Source organism: Lacerta agilis, chromosome 9 (genome assembly GCF_009819535.1).
Source record: "Lacerta agilis isolate rLacAgi1 chromosome 9, rLacAgi1.pri, whole genome shotgun sequence".
NCBI lineage: Eukaryota > Metazoa > Chordata > Lepidosauria > Squamata > Lacertidae > Lacerta > Lacerta agilis.
Genome location: NC_046320.1, coordinates 39,370,752 through 39,389,445, shown reverse-complemented (window position 1 = coordinate 39,389,445; position 18,694 = coordinate 39,370,752). Strand labels below are relative to the sequence as shown.

At 39.6% G+C, this 18,694-nt stretch overlaps 1 protein-coding gene across 6 annotated transcripts in view; it reads right to left on the bottom strand.

Moving 5' to 3' along the window:
* INPP4B (inositol polyphosphate-4-phosphatase type II B) overlaps positions 1–18,694 on the bottom strand; it is a 205,737-nt gene that overhangs the window by 84,739 nt on the left and 102,304 nt on the right. For all 6 annotated transcript variants that reach the window (XM_033160867.1, XM_033160868.1, XM_033160869.1 and 3 more), the window contains 3 exons: positions 13,495–13,545; positions 9,910–9,989; positions 1,083–1,194 (listed from right to left, as the gene is read on the bottom strand). In XM_033160867.1, coding sequence (XP_033016758.1) covers positions 1,083–1,194; positions 9,910–9,989; positions 13,495–13,545 — 243 coding nt within the window. The remainder of the gene's footprint in view (positions 1–1,082; positions 1,195–9,909; positions 9,990–13,494; positions 13,546–18,694) is intronic.

Below are 18,694 nucleotides of genomic sequence, written 5' to 3'. Positions count from 1 at the left end.
AGTGGATTACTCTGATTACTCTGAGCGTGTCACGTATATTTTTCACTGAGGTCCAGCACCGAGGGCCCTCTGGTGCTTTCCTCACTGCAAGAAGCAAAGCTATAGGGGACCAGGCAGAGGGCCTTCTCGGTAGTGGCGCCTGCCCTCTGGAACGCCCTCCCTTCAGATGTCAGATAAACAACTACTTGACATTTAGAAGACATCTGAAGGCAGCCCTGTTTAGGCCACCCAGAGTGGCTGGGGAAACCCAGCCAGATGGGCGGGGTACAAATAAATTATTATTATTATTATTATTATTATTATTAGTTCAGAAGCACCATGTTGCTATGCTATCAACTGAAAATCATTGTCATTACAATTAGAGATTTCTTCCAGACTTGTATTTTCTAGCACAGAAATGATTTTTAGGCAGGTTCACAATGCTTGTTTCAAATACGGTGAACATTGCTCACATACACACTCCATTTTTTTAACCACTTCAATTTTAATTTTAGCCAGAGAAGAAATTGTTCCATTCTCACTTAGCGCAATGCATCAAAATATTCAAGAGAGTTTTTATATTTTTTTGGTCCAAATATGGATAATCATAAGGCAAGTCTTTTTTTTTCAAATTAGTAAAGGAATCATTTGAAAAATTAAACTGATTCTTCATCAGAATCCTGGAAACAAAGCACTCCTACCAAAACTGAACCTCAGCTAACTGAAAGTTTTTTTCTTTAAAAGGCTATTAGTGGTATTTAAAACTCGCTTTCTGTACTGAGTAGCACTTGAGAGGGGTGGAAAACAGGGACACAGCCTATCCAAATTTCTCACACTGAGCTAATTATGCTTCCTTGATTTTTAAATTGGTAATTTTGATCTAACAAAATGTGAGTTAAAGTTCTGTAACAAAACTCTTCCATTTCAGTTTATTTTTAGCTGGGAGAGTTGAACACTCGGCGTCATGCTTTATTCTGTAGAGGAGTTCCTTCATTTTAATTTGCAAATGCAAACCTAAAAGTCTACTGTGACCATACTAATACATAGGCATCTGGCATATCTGATCATTCTAATTTAATTTGTGCACTGAGCTGGGTTCCTACCTTTTGTCCCTGCACATCTGTTGTGATGTGATCTGCCTCCCCATTCTCTGTCTCCCCCATCTTCACAAGGCTGACATCTATAGTGCCAAATGTTTTCCCACCATCCGTACTCCTGGAAAAAAAAAACAGAGAGAGGGAGGGGAGATTTGTTTTTTTGCTGGTGTGGCAGTATCATTAATTAAATCCATTTTCTTCAGCCTGAAAACTAGTGCTGGACAAATCCTTATTTGCAACGTCTGCTTTAAAAGATGAACCTACACTGTATACATTTTGAAATTCTGCGAAAGGTGAAAAAGTAAGGCTCACTCTATCCAGGCTCTCTTTTAGAATTTATAATCCTGTATCACATTATTGTACGAATCGGAACAGAAGAAAAAACACTAACATCACAAATGTTATCAGCAGCAACCAGCCACATTTCTGTCTCTTCAAGGGTGGAGTTAAGATGCAGTATTGAAGGAACTTGTACTGTAATTTGTAAGTTACTGACTCAGAAACCTCCCAACTGTAATTTGGTCTGCATGGTTTAAGAATGTATATCAAGTAATTCATTTATAAAAGAAATGAACACTTAAAAAAATAAAAATAAACCAATTTTTAAATCTCAGCAGAACCATTTCCTGTAGTACAAATGCAATATGCTCCAGACAACAGGATGGAATTCAACCGGTGCCTAAAAGACAGTAATAAAAGATGTATTGCGCCTGTATCATTCAGCAGGGAGTTCCACAGTCTGGGTGCCACAATGAAAGGGTCCTCCTTGGTAGCCATCCATTGTTTCTTAGCTGGCAGTAGAAACCAGAGAAGCACCTTTAGAGAAAATCTTAACAAAACAGGGAGGTTCCTGCAGGAGAAGGCAGTCGTTCAGGTACCAAGGATAGAATACAGAATTTCAATGCTATAAATAGAGAGGGTAAACATTTCCCTGTGGGCAAGACCAACATCAGATTTTAAAGCAGAAATCACCTCTACGTTTTTGCCATAATTTGATTTCATGGCATCATGATGCACACTACACACACAGAACTCAGTCTTCCATATTAAAGCAATCAATTAACACATGGAAGAGTCTTCCAAAATCCAAACCTATAAGGTGGGCTGTAATGCTATTACACCACACCATAGGCAGGAATAAGAGATGACAGCTCTGGACTTCTGCAGATCTCTTAGCCCAGCTACCTGACTGGTAGCATATGATAAAGGACTAAATCTCACTGGTTAATCTGTACTAGCAAATCATGCAGATTACATTTTGGCTTCCCAATTCTGTTTTGAACTATTATGGAATGTCCCCCTTTAATTTGAATTATAATAGTTTATTATATTGGCCTTATTATACCTCTCTGCCTCCCTCCCTTCACAACTAGCAGTAATAAAAGAGGCTTCACTAACCAAGCAATCTGTTTGTGCAAGGAGAATGTGAATATGCAAAAACAAAGAGTGGTTGCTAGCTCACATATACCTTTAAATAGGCCAGTTGCCACAACAGATGCATTGGTCAAAAATGTCAGTTTAACAGCAGATTAGAATGTTTTGATGAAAATGCTTAACTTCTGACTCATTGCCTGTTTGCATTAAATATTCAGCAATTAAACTATGGATTACAGACTGTCACAGGTTTAATCCTGTTGGTTGCTATGAATTTCAGATGCAATGAAACTGTATGTAGCCTGCCAATCATATACCATAAGGCTATGAATGAAATCTTCTGCGGGGATTCTTTGGCTGGAGCCTCCCGCGCACAGGACAAAGTCAACTGCGCGCAGGATACCAGTTGCTGGGGGATCTGGTGGCCAGCGCCTCACGTGCGGCCTTGCACGGAGCACCGGCCAAGCCTGCAGACGGGACGGCCGGTAATTCCGGAGCCCAGCTCACACCGTGCCGTGAAGTAGATTGTCCGCCGGCTTGAATCTGAAGGATGAGTGAGTTGGATGGATGAATGAATGCCTCGTAGATGGATTTGCAGGCGCTTGCGACCTCTTAAGTTGTTCCGGAAAGTAAAGCACCAAAATAAAGGTGGCCAAAACGGCGGCCAAATAAAACACTGGTAAACAGTAAAATTTAAACTAAAATGAAATAAAGACTACGACCATGGTTTCTTTGAAGACGGCTTTGGCTGACCCGCGCGGGTTGTTTCGTTCTCTCTGTACCTTGCCACACAACCTTCTCTCTGGGCTTGTCCGTTCCACCGTCTTCCACGCTAGCTAGTTCTTGTATCTCTCCAATAGTTCCACACTTTTACACCAATAGTTCTACCGCGTTCTACACACCCAGCATGGGGAGCCGCAGCCTTTTATTGACAAGAACAAACAACGTCATGATCAATACTTTTACCAATCAGAACACTGTTGCTGCCCCTGAAAAGGGCGGGAAGCAGATTAACTGACCACCAAACAATTTGAACTTGGAGCCAAAAAGTCTCGGCGGAGGGATCTCAGTGGCAAGCCGCCTGCTGGATCCTCCTTTCACTTTCACTTTCTTGCGGAGGGATACATTAAATAGCGCATAATTAATAATAAACATACATAAACGACCGCAGGTGCACCCACGAAGTGTATTCCCACAATCTTCTCTCTGTCTCTCTTTTGCAGTAAACACATCCACTCCTACCAAACAGAACAGGTAATTTATTTAACAAGGAACAACTTAGATGTTCATGATTTATTGATCAAGAAGTTCACAAGGAATTACCAGAAGTGACGTGATTAGGGTACACTTAGAACCATAACGTAAGATTTAGATAAGTCATGTATGTGAGATATACCATAACTTTTTAATCACCTTCATAATAGTTTTGTGGCGATAGGTTATATTTTTAATTTCATTTATAGATTTTCAAGATTTCTGTTTCTGTTTTCTGCCATTGCTATCCTCATGCATGAAAACAATCAAGAAGTATATGGTAAAGGAAAGCAGAAATATGATCATTGCCCATATGAATCGTTCGAACAGTTATTCTGCAGGTTGTAAAGCTGTAATAGATCAAATCAGTCAATGCAACTGGGAAAAGCCATCATCTAGGATACTTAGAAAAAAACACCTGCAGATTCACCTTGTCTTTTTATTGTCTGAGATTGTTCCCATTGTTTGATGCTGTTTTGAGAGTCCAAGTGTACTGAGGACAAGTTCTACACAGCTATGGAACAGAATGGAATAAATACTTGGTTCAGTACTGTGGCTCATAAATAGCCTATTTCCCATTGGAAAGCGGGGCTCCCTACCTTGTGAAATGAGGGAAAAAACAGATATGTGGTTGCTATGGTTATTAGGTTTTGGCCAAGGCATGGAGCAATACACCAGTGCCTCCAACGCCTAAGTGCTCTGACAAGACCCTGAGAGCACACGTCAGTTACCCAAAGACAAAGAGAATCTGTATCTGAACAGCATAGTGCAGTAAATTTGTGTGATTCAAAACATTTTCTCCTGACCTGCCATTTACCAAAACAGAACCAAATCTCAGTTGTAAGTGAAGGAGGGAAGAAAATGAACATATCAGCAAGCAGGAAGATGTGTTGGTGGAACAGAAATATATAATTCTTCACTGGACTCCATCTTAGCTTAATCTTGTTTTCATACAAGCAGGGCTCACACCCTCCCAGATGCCTTCATTTTTGCTGCTTGTAAGAATTTTGCATTGGGTTAGGCTTTTCTCTGTTGAGTTTTCCACAGACCTTTTGTACAGCTCTGATTAATCTTTATTTCCCCCTTGATCAGTACTGTTCATTGTGATTTTTACACACAGCTACATTTTCTGTGCTTTTTCCTGCATTTTGGCTGGTCGCAGGCCTAAAAGTAACACAGAATTCTTTGTCACAACTATAAACAAGAATTTGACAATCTCTTTTGCTGGCTTTGCAGTTATTCAGACTTTCAACAGGATTTGGGGTTGCTTTTGCAGCTGTTTCCTCAGGGCTTTAATCCCTCTCAAGGGAGGATGGGCTCTCAATGCTAAAGTCTGCTTTCCCCCTTCAACACAAGAAAGTTACTATCTACAGTCTCTGAATCAAAGCAACACAACTCTAAATCAGAGCAACACAACAAACACAGCCCCTCCCCTAAGATGCTCATTTAAAACTTGGTGGCCAAAACAAAACAAAATTGCATCGTCCAACACTTTCTTCAGCTTGCTAAATCATTTCCTTCAATTCTTTTCCCATTACAGCCTTTGATTGTTCAATCTCAGCCAAACAATCCTATGTTTTTTTTCTTAGCTTTACCTGCCTCGTTCAGAAATCTGTGCAACCACTGAGGTCCAGCACCGAGGGCCTTCTGGCTGTTCCCTCACTTCAAGAAGCAAAGTTACAGGGAACCAGGCAGAGGGCCTTTTAGGTAGTGGCACCCACCCTGTGGAGCGCCCTCCCATCAGATGTCAAAGAAATAAACAACTATCTGACTTTTAGAAGACATCTGGAGGCAGCCCTGTTTAGGGAAGTTTTTAGTGACTGGATGTTTTAATGTATTTTTAATCTTTCGTTGGAAGCTGCCCAGAGTGGCTGGGTACAAATACATTATTGTTGTTGTTGTTGTTGTTGTTGTTGTTGTTGTTGTTATTAATTGTGGAATCTCTCTTCCATACTAGCTTGCTGCTCTTTTGCCTCCTTCAATTTGACTAAAATCTGCCACATATCTGTTGATTTCCTTTAGACTATTTCAGTCCACTGACTCCCACCTAATAGAGCTCTTTCTTGCTTCCAGGTTATGTGCAAGCCCTAATTTTTCAGTTCCTTTTCCCCGAACAAGAACCTGGAGAACAAGATTCCTGAAGTAAGGAATCACTTTATATGGAGTATTCAGAGTATCCTATCTTACAATAACTAACGTATTCTTAGCAGCCATGCTAACTCTTTTACATATGCGTTCTCTCTCTCTCTCTCTCTCTCTCTCTCTCTCTCTTATTTCATCCTTTTCCTTGGCTCCTCGGTCACTCGCTTTTTGAACTTTCGCTTTCCAAGCAGCACACCCTACCTGTCATTCACTCTAACTCTGCCCAGAATTCCATCACACGCCCCTGTTGCCAATCATTATTCCACTCACTCCACTTAGGAACCCAGAGAAAAAAGGAAAGCTGATGGCATATTTGCATGTTCATACTGAGTTATGACACTCAGACTTTCACAAGCATTACCCTCCCTCATAACACAATACACACAACTAAATCCTGCAGTCTAATAAAATATATACATTGCTCTTAGCAGCATTCCCTGATGAAAAGAACAGGTTTTTATTTTTATTGCAAAATCCTTAATTCATTCTGTAAACCGCCATTTCCATGCAGATTCACCAATTAAAACTGTGAAACCCTTTGCAGATTTTCTGCTTCCAGATAGTTCTAGTGATAAATAAAATGTCATTGAACAGATTTTACTATTCCTTTTGTTCACCCTAATATAAAATGCTATTACACACTTTGCCAAAGTTCATCTCCACTTTTCTAATGTTTTGCCAAGTATATAGAGCCAAGATGACACCCATCTGCTTCACTTTGGCTTGTCACTACCAGAAACAACTATTCTATGTTAGCTGTATATAACTGAATAAATAAAGTTGATTTGTGAGGCGAGAAAGAGTGTGAAGTCCCATATTAACTGCATTTCCTAAGGAATAAACATGCATTTAAAAAAACCTGCAGGTGTTTTGAAAGCCTAGCCATCAATTAAGCATGCATAATATGATTCGTATTTAATGCTCTCTGAATTCTTTGAATCTCTGAACCACAGCTTCTCAATTTCATGTTGTATCTCAAAAATAAAAATGAAGCAGAAGCTGCTTTATACCCAGTTGGACCACTGGTCCGAATAGCTGTGTGTTAAGTCTACTGACTGGCAGTGTCTTCCAGCCCTATCTGGAAATGCCTGGGGTTGAACCTGGAACCAGCTGCATACAAACCATGTGCTCTACCACTTAGCCATAGCTCATAAATATGTATATATCTTAAACATGTACTACTGGAGGTACTAAAAAAAAAAATCTATTGGTCTAAGCGGCACACAAAACCCATCAAGTATTTAAACTGGAACTGAACAGCAGCAGAAGCAATATATATAGCTATCCATTTTTATTGTTATTATTGATCTCTGTTTTTTTGAAAATCAAGAAAGTTTGAATTTGGGGCACATGTGGAATACTATTAGCTCATTGGACATATATCTATCCTGGCTAGTAAGTAGTGAAGTCCTGTTCCAGCTGCTTTCATCACTCAGAGAGGGTAAGACCAACTGAAACTGATCTAATAATCAGGGCAAGACTGTGTCCCCAGCCTCTCAAATTCTGAGCGTATTTAAAAAGCGGCCCCCAAGTGCAGTCAAATACATATCCTTTTGCCTGCAAAGGAGATGCTAAACTCATTGGCATCTCAGTAGATATAATGCTGACTGACCAAGTCATTAATCACCAAGAAGAACTCCATAAGATGGCACTTTGCAGACATAATTGCAGCTGTTAGGAACAAATTACTCATTGCCATCACTGCTGTAGCAGAGCCCGGAATATAGATAATTTTTACACGTCTTTTAGCTAAGATGTGAGTCATCTGCCCTCCACAGCTCCTTCCTTGATTAGACAGATATTGGGTCCAATTCCTTGAGGAAAGGGGAAGAGATAAAGTAAAAGCCTGTATTTAATTAATGTACTATAATCTTGGGTGCAATTGGTCCAGGTGGGGTACTGTTCTGGTTCCTAACAACTGTGCAGCTCTTCCTCCATCATTACAACTTCATTCTCCTTTTTTAAAAAGTAAAATAAAATGATGAGTTTGCAACTTAGCCTCAATTCACTACAGATCCCTGCATTTTTTTTTTAATTTTTTTGCAGAAGTCAAATATTCATACTTCCCAAATTAATACTCCAGTCCCTAAACCAAAAATGTATCCAGGTCTGTATGGATAAACAGATGGAATTAAGCAAGTTATTATTTACTACCCCCCCAAAAAAACCTCTACAACCCCCCCCCCCCCCTTTGATGGGATGGAAGCACGTATACAGAAGCATAAGAGCAGCCCAGCTAGATCAGGCAAAAGACCCATCTCCTCCAACATCCTGTTCTCATAGTGGCCAAGTGCATATTCCATACTTTCTTCTTGTTACCTCTAACCGTGGTTTAGAGGTACACGTTCAATTACACCAACTATGGTTAACCCTAGTTAAGCCAGTGTGGTGTAGTGGTTAAGAGCGGTAGACTCGTGAAATAGAAACTGAAATTTGATACCTATGCCCGTCCTCACCATGTTGGGCTTTGTTTTTGAAACTGTTTTGGACTCTGGACTAACTGATGAAGAAAGGATTATTATACTGAAACTGGAACTGATTAATCGGAAATTGAAGGTTTTGAGTGGGGATTTGAAGAAAAATCTATTTCCCACAGAGGAGACCTTCCAGATACTCGATACTATGGAAGAAAGTCTGGGCAAAGAGCTGATGGAGGTGATTGGAAAATTGAGCGAGTTGGCATGGCGATCCCCGGAAAAAGAAGTGTTCCTCGGTGGTGGCAGCCCGAGGACGGCGAATGTTATATCCAGCCCCCGAGGTGTGAGCTCGGATGGTCAAGAAATTAAGATATTTACAAATAGAAGAATGCAGCATTGAATGGGAGAAGCCGAGAGAAGATGAACAGTGTATCCTGATGCTCGATGCAAGGACTGTTGGGGACGGTGTCTGGTTTTGGGTCTGGTTCTGTGAACGTATAAGAAAAGAGGACAATTTGAGGAGCGGTTCCGGTGAAAGATGGAGAAGGACATTGGACAGAGGGGGGATAGGGTGAACTCTATTAAGTATAAAATATAAATGCTCTGTTATGGTAATCTGAAATCGGAGGGTTAAGACATTAAGCTTTACTTTAACTTTTAATAAGAAAAGGGATATTTTGAAATTTTTTGATGTTAGCAGCAGTTTAAGGTAAGAAGAATAGTTTAGATTTAATGTAAGAATAACTTGTTAAGATCCAAAGAATTGTTATTAAGATTGTTGTTTAAGGTTTGAATTTTATTGAGTGAATAAAATTTTTAGAGAAATGATGTTATTAAAGTAGATTATGGATATAAAACCGAAGGAGAGAGGGTGGGGGAAGTCAATTGTTAAGATTTGGAACTAGAATATTTTCTTAAGTGTGTAAACAAGAAGAATTGTATTTGTGTTTGTATTTGATTTATATATGTAGGTGTGGGTGTGGGTTTATGTTTTGTTATGAAAATGCCAATAAATTCTTATTAATAAGAGCGGTAGACTCGTAATCTGGGGAACCGGGTTCGCATCTCCGCTCCTCCACATGCAGCTGCTGGGTGACCTTGGATATCAAATCCAAAACTCTATGAAATGCTCAACTATGATTAAAGCAGGCCAGATACAGTAGCAAGGAATTCACCCCAAAGAGGGGAAAGAAAGAAGCAAGGGAAAGCAAGCCAACAACCCTATTTCACTTTCAACTATGTTTAATAAACTGGCAGCATTATGGGTTAGGGAGAGGCAGAACTGAAATAAAATGAAACACATTCACAGGTCAAAATACATGCTTAAATATCCTGTAGTTGACTTCAGCTTTGCACATTGTAAGAATGGGAGCACTTGAGACAGATATCTGATATGCAAAATGAAACAAACCATTAATTGTTGATTATTAAATTTACAGTGTTATGTGTTGTTACTGTATTACTGTATTTAGACTTTGATTTTTATGTGAAACGCTTTGAGCACAGATTTACTTGTGGAACAAGTAGTATAAAATTAAATTGACAATTCTAAATACATTTAGCTTCAAAACACAGTCAAGCAACAGTCATTAAATGTCACAGGTTGTTAATTTGACATGATTTGCCATTGACAGCAAGAGACCTACCTCAGGCTGAGTGTCAGTGGCTGCTCCTTTGATTTCACCAAATCCCCTACTTTAAATGTAGTACAACCCAGGAAGCTTCGCTAGAAACCAAAGGGAATAAAAGAAGAGAGGTGGGATGAGGTGGGACAGAGGAAGAAGGAAAACACCTTCATTTAATTTCTCAAGCTGTAATGGTTTATCTTTTAACCTCACACCAGCAAATCTTTCCTTGGTAGCAAGGGAGAAATATTATATAGGAAACTATTCTCTTGATCTATTATCTGGGGGAATGCCTTCATAGATCAGTGACACTATTATCAATAATTTGTAAAGCTGAGGCAAGAACCTCTTTTTCATAAAAAGCAAACAGAATGACAGCCTGACATATAGGATGTACAGCTATAAAAAGGGTGTTTTGTTTTCAGCACAGGGCTTATTTTTTCCTATTCATGGGGTTTTTATATCACAAATAATGTTAAATCTGCAGAATCTTAAGGCTGTTCTTCTTGCTACAATAATTTCTCAAACCCTGAGGCACTATCATCCTTATTTGCCAAATATAAGCATATTTGTTTTCCAGAGATATTTTTATGTAGCACTTAGAACATGATATTAATAGCAATGTTACATTTCTCCAGTTCATCACACTGTTTGAGGCATTCATTTCTGTATTTCCATTCCAGGAAAGCCAATTTAATTCTAGTACAGATGCAGGGAAATGTATCCATCCAACTATACTGATAAGAGTTATATTGACCTACATTTTTCTGTGCCTCTGAACCAGTGGCAGCCATTTGCATCCTTGTGCAATGCAAACTGTTCAGTATAAAAACAATACAAAACACAAATGCATCTTCATCTCTTCTTCCTCTTCACATTTTTCATTTTCTTTTAGAGTCAATTTTAAAAGATAACATGCCAAAGATCTCTGGCTTTTTTTGCGTGTTGGTTGTAAGATGCTTAGTATGGCAATAGTCCTCTTCAGTTCCCACACCACAAATGTATGGTTTAAAATCTCGCTTCCATCATAAACTTTTTGATATCTTTGACTATATGGAGAATTCAAACGTGTCATACTACAACTTGCTCATATGAGGATTACCAACCCCTCTTTTTTATAGGGTCTTGCATTGGCCTACGGAACATACCTCTCTGGCTCATGCCCCAGAGGTTCGTAAGCTTCCACCACTTCTATCATATACAGTACTAATCTATTTCCAAGTAGAATCTGCATCTAGAATGGTTCTTAAGGAGTGTATTCTAGTCTTTCTGGCCCCTCTAGTCTCCCTGGACATAGGGATACTTCCCAAGCTCCCCTACACCCACAAGGTCAATAATGAGTCCCAAATACTGATGGGTTTTGAACTAATCAGAATATATGAATATGGAAACGCTTTTGTGTTTTTGCTTGCTGCTCTCACACAGGAATACAAAAACAATACTGAACACAGGCAATTGGGGGTAAAAAAGAAACCACCAAGATAAATAGAGCACATTTCTGCACAAGGTTTTCCTGTTGTTTGAGCCATTGCTCCATTATTAATTAAGTGTTAGGAGCTGGAGTCAGGCTTAGGTCAGCAATAAAACAGTGAAGTACCCAATGTCAGTGAAGTTAACTATTCAAAGAAAAAACAACAACAGCTCCGTCTTAGTGGTCACAGCAGTAGGCCTTGCCCTAATGTGGTAGTTGCAAGGACTGAAGGTCTTCAAGTTCCTACTGCTCTCTAAGGCTCATCTCCCAGTTCCTTTCCAAAGGCTTTATTGTCTTGTATCTCGTTGCTCTGCCCTCATCATTCCCTTTTTGTTGTTGTTTGTTTTGGGAGACTGGGGGGGGGGAGGGAGTGGGTCACAGCAAGAGGAGACTCTGGATTTCTCAGCTGCCTGCCTCATCTCTGTCTCCTGGTCCCCCTCCTCTGAGTCTGGACTGCTCTCTGCCCCAGCCTCTTCCTGCTTATTAAACCCTGTTGCCTCTTTAGTTTCCAATAACTCCTCCTCCCAGTCTTCTCCCTCTGACCACACATTATTGTCGCACCACCAACCCCCTGGCTCTTCTTCCCCTGGGGGTTCCCTTGGGGGTTCCCCAGCAGTTGCCTCCCACCACTCCGCTGTATCCTGCTAGTCCATGACACTAAGCAATCATACTAATGTCTTCTGATGGGCAGAACCCCCCCCCCCCAAGAATGTGCAGTGATATGCAAGCCCTTTTCAAAAGAACTTTGTGGAAAGAGGAACTAAGCTTCCAGGCTGTCGGCCATATCAGCTTTTAGGAAATTCAGTAAATTTAAGAAAGCGTGCTAATCAGAGGTGAAAATACTGTAGTTAAAAAAAGGGATGGAGGGCACCGAGTCAGAAGAAGATATAGGGCTTATCCATACTTCCTCTTTTCCCACTTGTTTCCCCCAAAGAAAACTGCTCTTTAGTGCTCAGTTGCAACAAATGGCAATCTGGTTTTCCAGTTTAGAGAAAACTAAAGAGTGGGTTTTCTCTGGGAAAGGAGTGGGGCAAGGGGAAAACTGCTCAGACCATTTCTGGGCATGGGACACGTGGAGGAGCAGACAAGCCCTAAGGCATTGCATTGTTCCAATGTGAACACCCTAATAAACTATGAATAAAAAGGTAACAATTTAGGAACAGCTAATGTTTTAAAAAGAATAATCTCTTTCTTCTTTTAGATGCCTTTTGAAAACTATATTATTCAGACAGCCTTTGAAATGTGAATTTCTTTTTACCAGTCAGTATTTACTAATTCTTTAATTGATATTTTTGTTTATTTTATCTTAATTTTGTGGGGGTGCTGTTGTTGTATTTTACTGCCTTGCTGCACTTTTACAAAATTGTGGTCTATAAACCAATTAACCAAGATCTTACCTACAAAAAGGGAGTGGGGAGGAATCCTGAGGCACAGCATACAATAAATAATATTCTAAAAAAACCAGCAATACTTTTGGTGGGTGAAGTTCAGGAGCAAAAATAATAATAATACATTGGCACAATTTATTCTTGAAATAATCTCAAAAGGTTAGACTGAACTTTTTAGCCTATATTGAAAGGTATGGCAATAACCCAATGTCCAGCTTCAGAATAATTAGTTTTAGGAACATTATTAAATAAAATAAGTAATTTAATTTTGCCTCGTTCATTTAAGAAAGCATTTACTAACAAGAGAGAAGAATGCGGGAACTAGTGAAAGAGACCCTATCACGACATCCATGGGAACATGGGAAGCCCCATTGAAATTTTATTTAATTGGGAATGTATAATTGGCTTTATTGTTTATATTATGATTTGATTTGATACCAATTGATTAATTGAAAAAATATTTTTAAACAACAACAACAACAGAGCATTTCCTTACTATACCCACTTACTAACAATTCAAACAGATAGTGTATATCTGTGTATCTTTTGTACAAATCATAAGACAAATAACTGCTACAGGTATGTCTTCAGTTTTATGGACAAGGAGATATTTTGCAGAATTTGCATATACAAAGGAAGGTCATAAATATCTGGTGAACATAATGTTGAACGCAAAGACCTATAAGAACTTTGCAAAATGTATACTAAAAGTTATGATATATATTCATCAATGAAATTAATACTTACGCCAGTATCTGTCCTTGGCTCTTTCTGTTCTGCCAGAATGCTGGTGCGGACCTAGAAAAATAAAGTGGGGCTTTTATTGTACTAGGATATGCTTCCTACTACATTCTAAGATATTTTCAGGTATCCATTTTGGAAAAACAACAACTAATCTTCACATTTTTCTGTTTGTTTGGATTCCAACCCAAATCTACTTGCGAAGCAACAAATTGAAAATTCTGACACTTTATATTAAATTGTCAGCACATTTGAAAATGGTGTCCAATCATTTTAGCAAGTGCTCAGCAAATTGTAGCCATCCAGTTAGGAGACAGTTAGTAGTTCATGGAATCATGTACATTTAGTTTCCTTTGATTTGGTTTTGTCTCTAGTCTACTGAACTGAAGAGTAAAGAAATGTACAACACAGGAGAGGCAAGGAAGAGTGTAAGCTGGATTCTATGGCAGGGTCAGCTCCTGTATATACATGCCTGCCACATATCCCAGTGCCACAGAATGGATAGCCATTCTTATGATATTTGAAAGTCACAGACCAGGAGTGGTAAACCCTTTTGAGCCCAGGGGTTGAATTCCCTACTTGGCAACATTCTGGGGGGCCACAGGTGAGTGGCAAGCAGGGTCAGAGAACAACAAATGTAACTTCTGCCTTTTGTACAGCAGGCTGGTTTCTATACACACCATCACACATCCCTCTCCATCCTCCATTCAGGTAAGCAAAGGGCATTATCAACCTCAATTACACAATTCACCAAGGCAAAAACTCAAGGTGGATACAAAGCTGGACCAATGAAGGGAACAGCCTCATGTTGTCTTCTCCAGGAAATGCAGGCACTCAAGAAGACTGGAAAATGCAGGCCACTGGTGAGATGATTTGGAGAATGAAATAAAGAACACTCACAAACAGCCCTTTGCTGTTGTTGTTTAGTCGTTTAGTCGTGTCCGACTCTTCGTGACCCCATGGACCAGAGCCTCACGCGGTTTGGTCAGAACTCATGTTGGTAGCTTCGAGAACACTGTCCTCTGCCATCCCCTTCTCCTTGTGCCCTACATCTTTCCCAACATCAGGGTCTTTTCCAGGGAGTCTTCTCTTTTCATGAGTACTGGAGCCTCAGCTTCAGGATCTGTCCGTCCAGTGAGCACTCAGGGCTGATTTCTTTAAGAATGGATAGGTTTGATCTTCTTGCAGTCCATGGGACTCTCAAGAGTCTCCTCCAGCACCATAATTCAAATGCATCAATTATTCGGCGATCAGTCTTCTTTATGGTCCAGCTCTCACTTCCATACATTACTACTGGGAAAACCATAGCTTTAACTATACGGACCTTTGTCGGCAAGGTGATGTCTCTGCCTTTTTAAAACAGCCCTTAGGCACCTCAAATAGAAAGTGATCGCAGCAAAAAAAACAACACAAAAAAACCCAACAACCCAAACCCTGTACTCTGCCAACTATAATTTCAAGAGATCTTTCTCTCTTCCCTTTGATAATTTTTTATTCCAGGTCTGTCATTGTTAATGCCATGTGGTAGAAAATGAGATACAACTACAAACTTTGTGTCTCTCTCTGAATTTTTCAAAAGCTGAAAAATGGCACCATTCGTGTTTATTACATGACAGTGCACTTTTATAAAAACTGTTAGCGGTGAAAGAAACATAGCTTTTCAACCACAAAGCCCTTTTCAGCCTTCAGTTTCTTAAGAAGTTAATAACACCCCTATATCATGACGTAAAATGATGATGGTGATGGTGAATGGTCATACATCTCTACAACTAATACTTTTGACAGCAAATAATTCATAATTAATCTCTTATATCCCTGAATGGAGGTCTTTGCAGGAGCCATTGCTAGCAGTCTCCTTTGAATTTTGGATGCTCAGCTTGGATACATCAGGAACCATGAATTTAGTATTGTGGACACAATTTTATGGAAATAAGGTCAGTGGAGTTCAAACAGGCACCCTCCTTATTGAACTTCCAGCACAGGAAATGTCAAATATGCAGCCTAAATGGGTGTTCTGAAACACACTTCTCAAAAGTTCCACTACACACACACTGGATGTGAATTAACAATAAACTTCTGAGATGGTTTAACACCCCCTTTGTCCTAGAAGGAAGTGACAAAATTAGCTAATGTTGCATAAATGGAAAGACAGCAGGGCTTAGCAAACGTTTACTATTTCTGATTGCGCACCATTTAAAAAAAAGATAATCTCTTTCTACAAACTGAACAGATAATCTGACAGCTAAAGGAACAGAAAAATGTCGATGCTTTTCTGTTAGTATTAAGAAACAGTCAGCTCACTATCCTTTCTAGAACATGCTTAGTCAACCTGTTCTCTTATGAAAATTCTAGATTATGAAAATACAAAGTTAGGTTTTCAAAAAAATAAAATAAAGTATTCCTAAATTGCAATAAAGTATACGTAAGGGCTGTAGCTCAGTAGTCTTGCATGCAGAAGGTTCTAAATTCAATCCCTAGCAACTCCAGGTAGGGCTGGGAGAGACTTCCTCTCTGAAACCCTGGAGAGCTGCCAGCAGTCAGTGCAGAGAACACTGAGTTAGATGGACCAGTACATCTGACTCAGTACTAGATAGCTTCCTAGGTTCTTATTATAAAAATGAGCCTGATTGCTCAAAGTTAGCCATTTCCCACTGTTTCGTCTAATAATCACAAATCTAGACACACTGGGTGATATCCAACTAAGTTATACTCACAGGAGACCCATTGAAATCTATGGATCTAAGTCTTTTTATTCCAATAACTTATGTTATATACCACCCTAACACAATGCGATGAAAAACCTGAGAATGACTCCTTTGTTTTTTGTTTTTGTATTTTGCAGCAGCTAAAAAGTAACCCCTGAAGAAGGTATGAATAACAAATACAAATACACACACACACACACACACACACACACACACACACACTCTTTCCAGAGGGGGTAGCCATGTTAGTTGATAGCACCAAAAACAAATATTTTGGTATCCTAATGTGGTAAAAGCATTCGTGGACCATGTTATCCAAGGATGGATTTCATGTCATAAATACTAAAACCATGCCATCCTTTTTTCTTCAATTCGATTCCTTCTCAGCTTTTTCCCACTGTGCACATCATTTGTTCCTCCCACTTAACCCCTGAAAACTCACTTTGATTTGCCTCACACTTTTTTGGATGATAAGAATTATCATAATAAGCTCAGAAAAGGGAGTGCTACTTAACAAAGATTCATAAAACTCTGATAGGGGTTATTCATGATATACGTAATCATTAGTCTCCAAGCCTGAGTTATAATTTGATCTTTAGCTTCACGGGTTCAAACTGTTAGCTTCACGGGTTATCTGCACAAAGTAAATTGAACCCTGTTACTTTGGGTACCTGTTACTTAGGTACCCATTTGACTCGACTGCCAGTCCACCCTTTGACCAAAGTCAGGTTCTACACACACACCAAGAGTAACCATGTTCCTTTGGAGGAAACTAAATGCCTATACAAACCTCATTTGTCACACTCCACTTTTGGAAAGACCAGAAGCCCATTCCAACCCAACCCAACCCAACCCTCCCAAGTTCCCTCATTCCTTTGACAAAATCCAGACTCCCAAATTTACTCCAAACTTCACTTGACTCCCTTTGGGGAGGCCAAATATTAGATCTTCCCTTTGGCTGAAGTCATATTACACAAATTCATGGGAGGCCAGTTCTCTCAAAGCCTACGAGCTAAATCAAACATCCAGGATCAGAGATAGTATGCCACTGTCTCCTTGTCTTACATGTGGGCTTCTTTAAATCATCTGGTTGGCCACTGTTGAAAAGGGGATATTTGAGCAGGAAGATCCTTGGTCTGATCAAATATAGCTGTTTTAAAGTTCTCAGGATGCTGAGGGAGCATTTAGGAGACAAAATCCCATATTATTTTCACTTTGAGCAATTTTGTGCCTAGCAGACACATTCTACATAATCATCCATTAAAGCTGGTATTCACAAAAACCAGACAAAAGGACTTTTGAATCCACTGTTTAAAAGATAAAGTTATTTTCATGCAAAAATGAAAGATCCAGCCAGTTTTCATCCCCTGAGAAAGATGACAGAGAAAAGAAAGCTGTCACCAAATCACTCTGTGGAAAGCAAAATATTTCTATACTTACTTTAAGAAAAAAGGAAAAGGAAAATGGAGCTCTATTCAACACATATTTTAATAGGGATGTCACATTGTCAACAGTTTTCTCCACTGCTGTGAAAAAAAGCTATTTAGACTTTTACACTATGAAATTTTAGCAAACAATTCCCATAGCGCCATCAAAACTATGCTATTCAGGATCCTCAGCTAAAAGATGGTGAGCGCCAACTATTAATCCACAGGCATTGTTTTTTAGTTTTGAATGGCACTCTCCCACCCTAAATTTGCAAGAACACAAAGATTTTGTAACCTCTCACTACCATGCTGCAGAGCACCTGAGATCTCAAGAGTTTCTATCTTCAACAAGGGGCAGCATAAGGGTTGTTGTTGTTTTTTGAGGGGGAAACTAAGTGGACAATGCACCATTTGCAGGTCTGGCTGGAGTTTCTTACTACCGGTAAATGCTTTGGAAGGCATTTTTATTTGCCAGTGGTTAACAAAAGACAACTATACAGTGGAACCTTGGTTTTCGAACGTATTCTGTTCCGGAAGACCATTTGACTTCCAAAACGTTCGAAAACCAAAAACTCAATATGGAAGCCTCAATACAATAGGGAAACTCAAAACAGAAGCCACGTGGCACATTTGGCTTCCAAAAATCATTCAAAAACCAGAGCAGTTACTTCTGGGTTTTCGGTGTTCGAAAGCCGAAACGTTTGACTTCCGAGACGACTGAAAACCGAGGTTCCACTGTACTAGTTTCAGGATAGCATGTTAAAGGGCCTGATCTGGGGATCCAGGGAACCAACAGATCTAAGGTCACCTAGAAACACCCTAATACATCCTGGATCAAGCCTCACTCTGGCAGAAACACCACCAATTGTACATCTACACCAACACAGCTTTCAGTGAGTGTACCAAGGATCTCTGGTGTAGGTATACCTTTTAGTTGGCAAAGCTACCGGTACTATCCTACTGTGCCTACAAACCAGACTTTTAGCAGGGAGATGCATATTTATCTACTTTCCTCCTGATGCCATATAATGTTGGAAGTGTTGGGATGCAACTCAGCTTGTATTAAGGCTGATG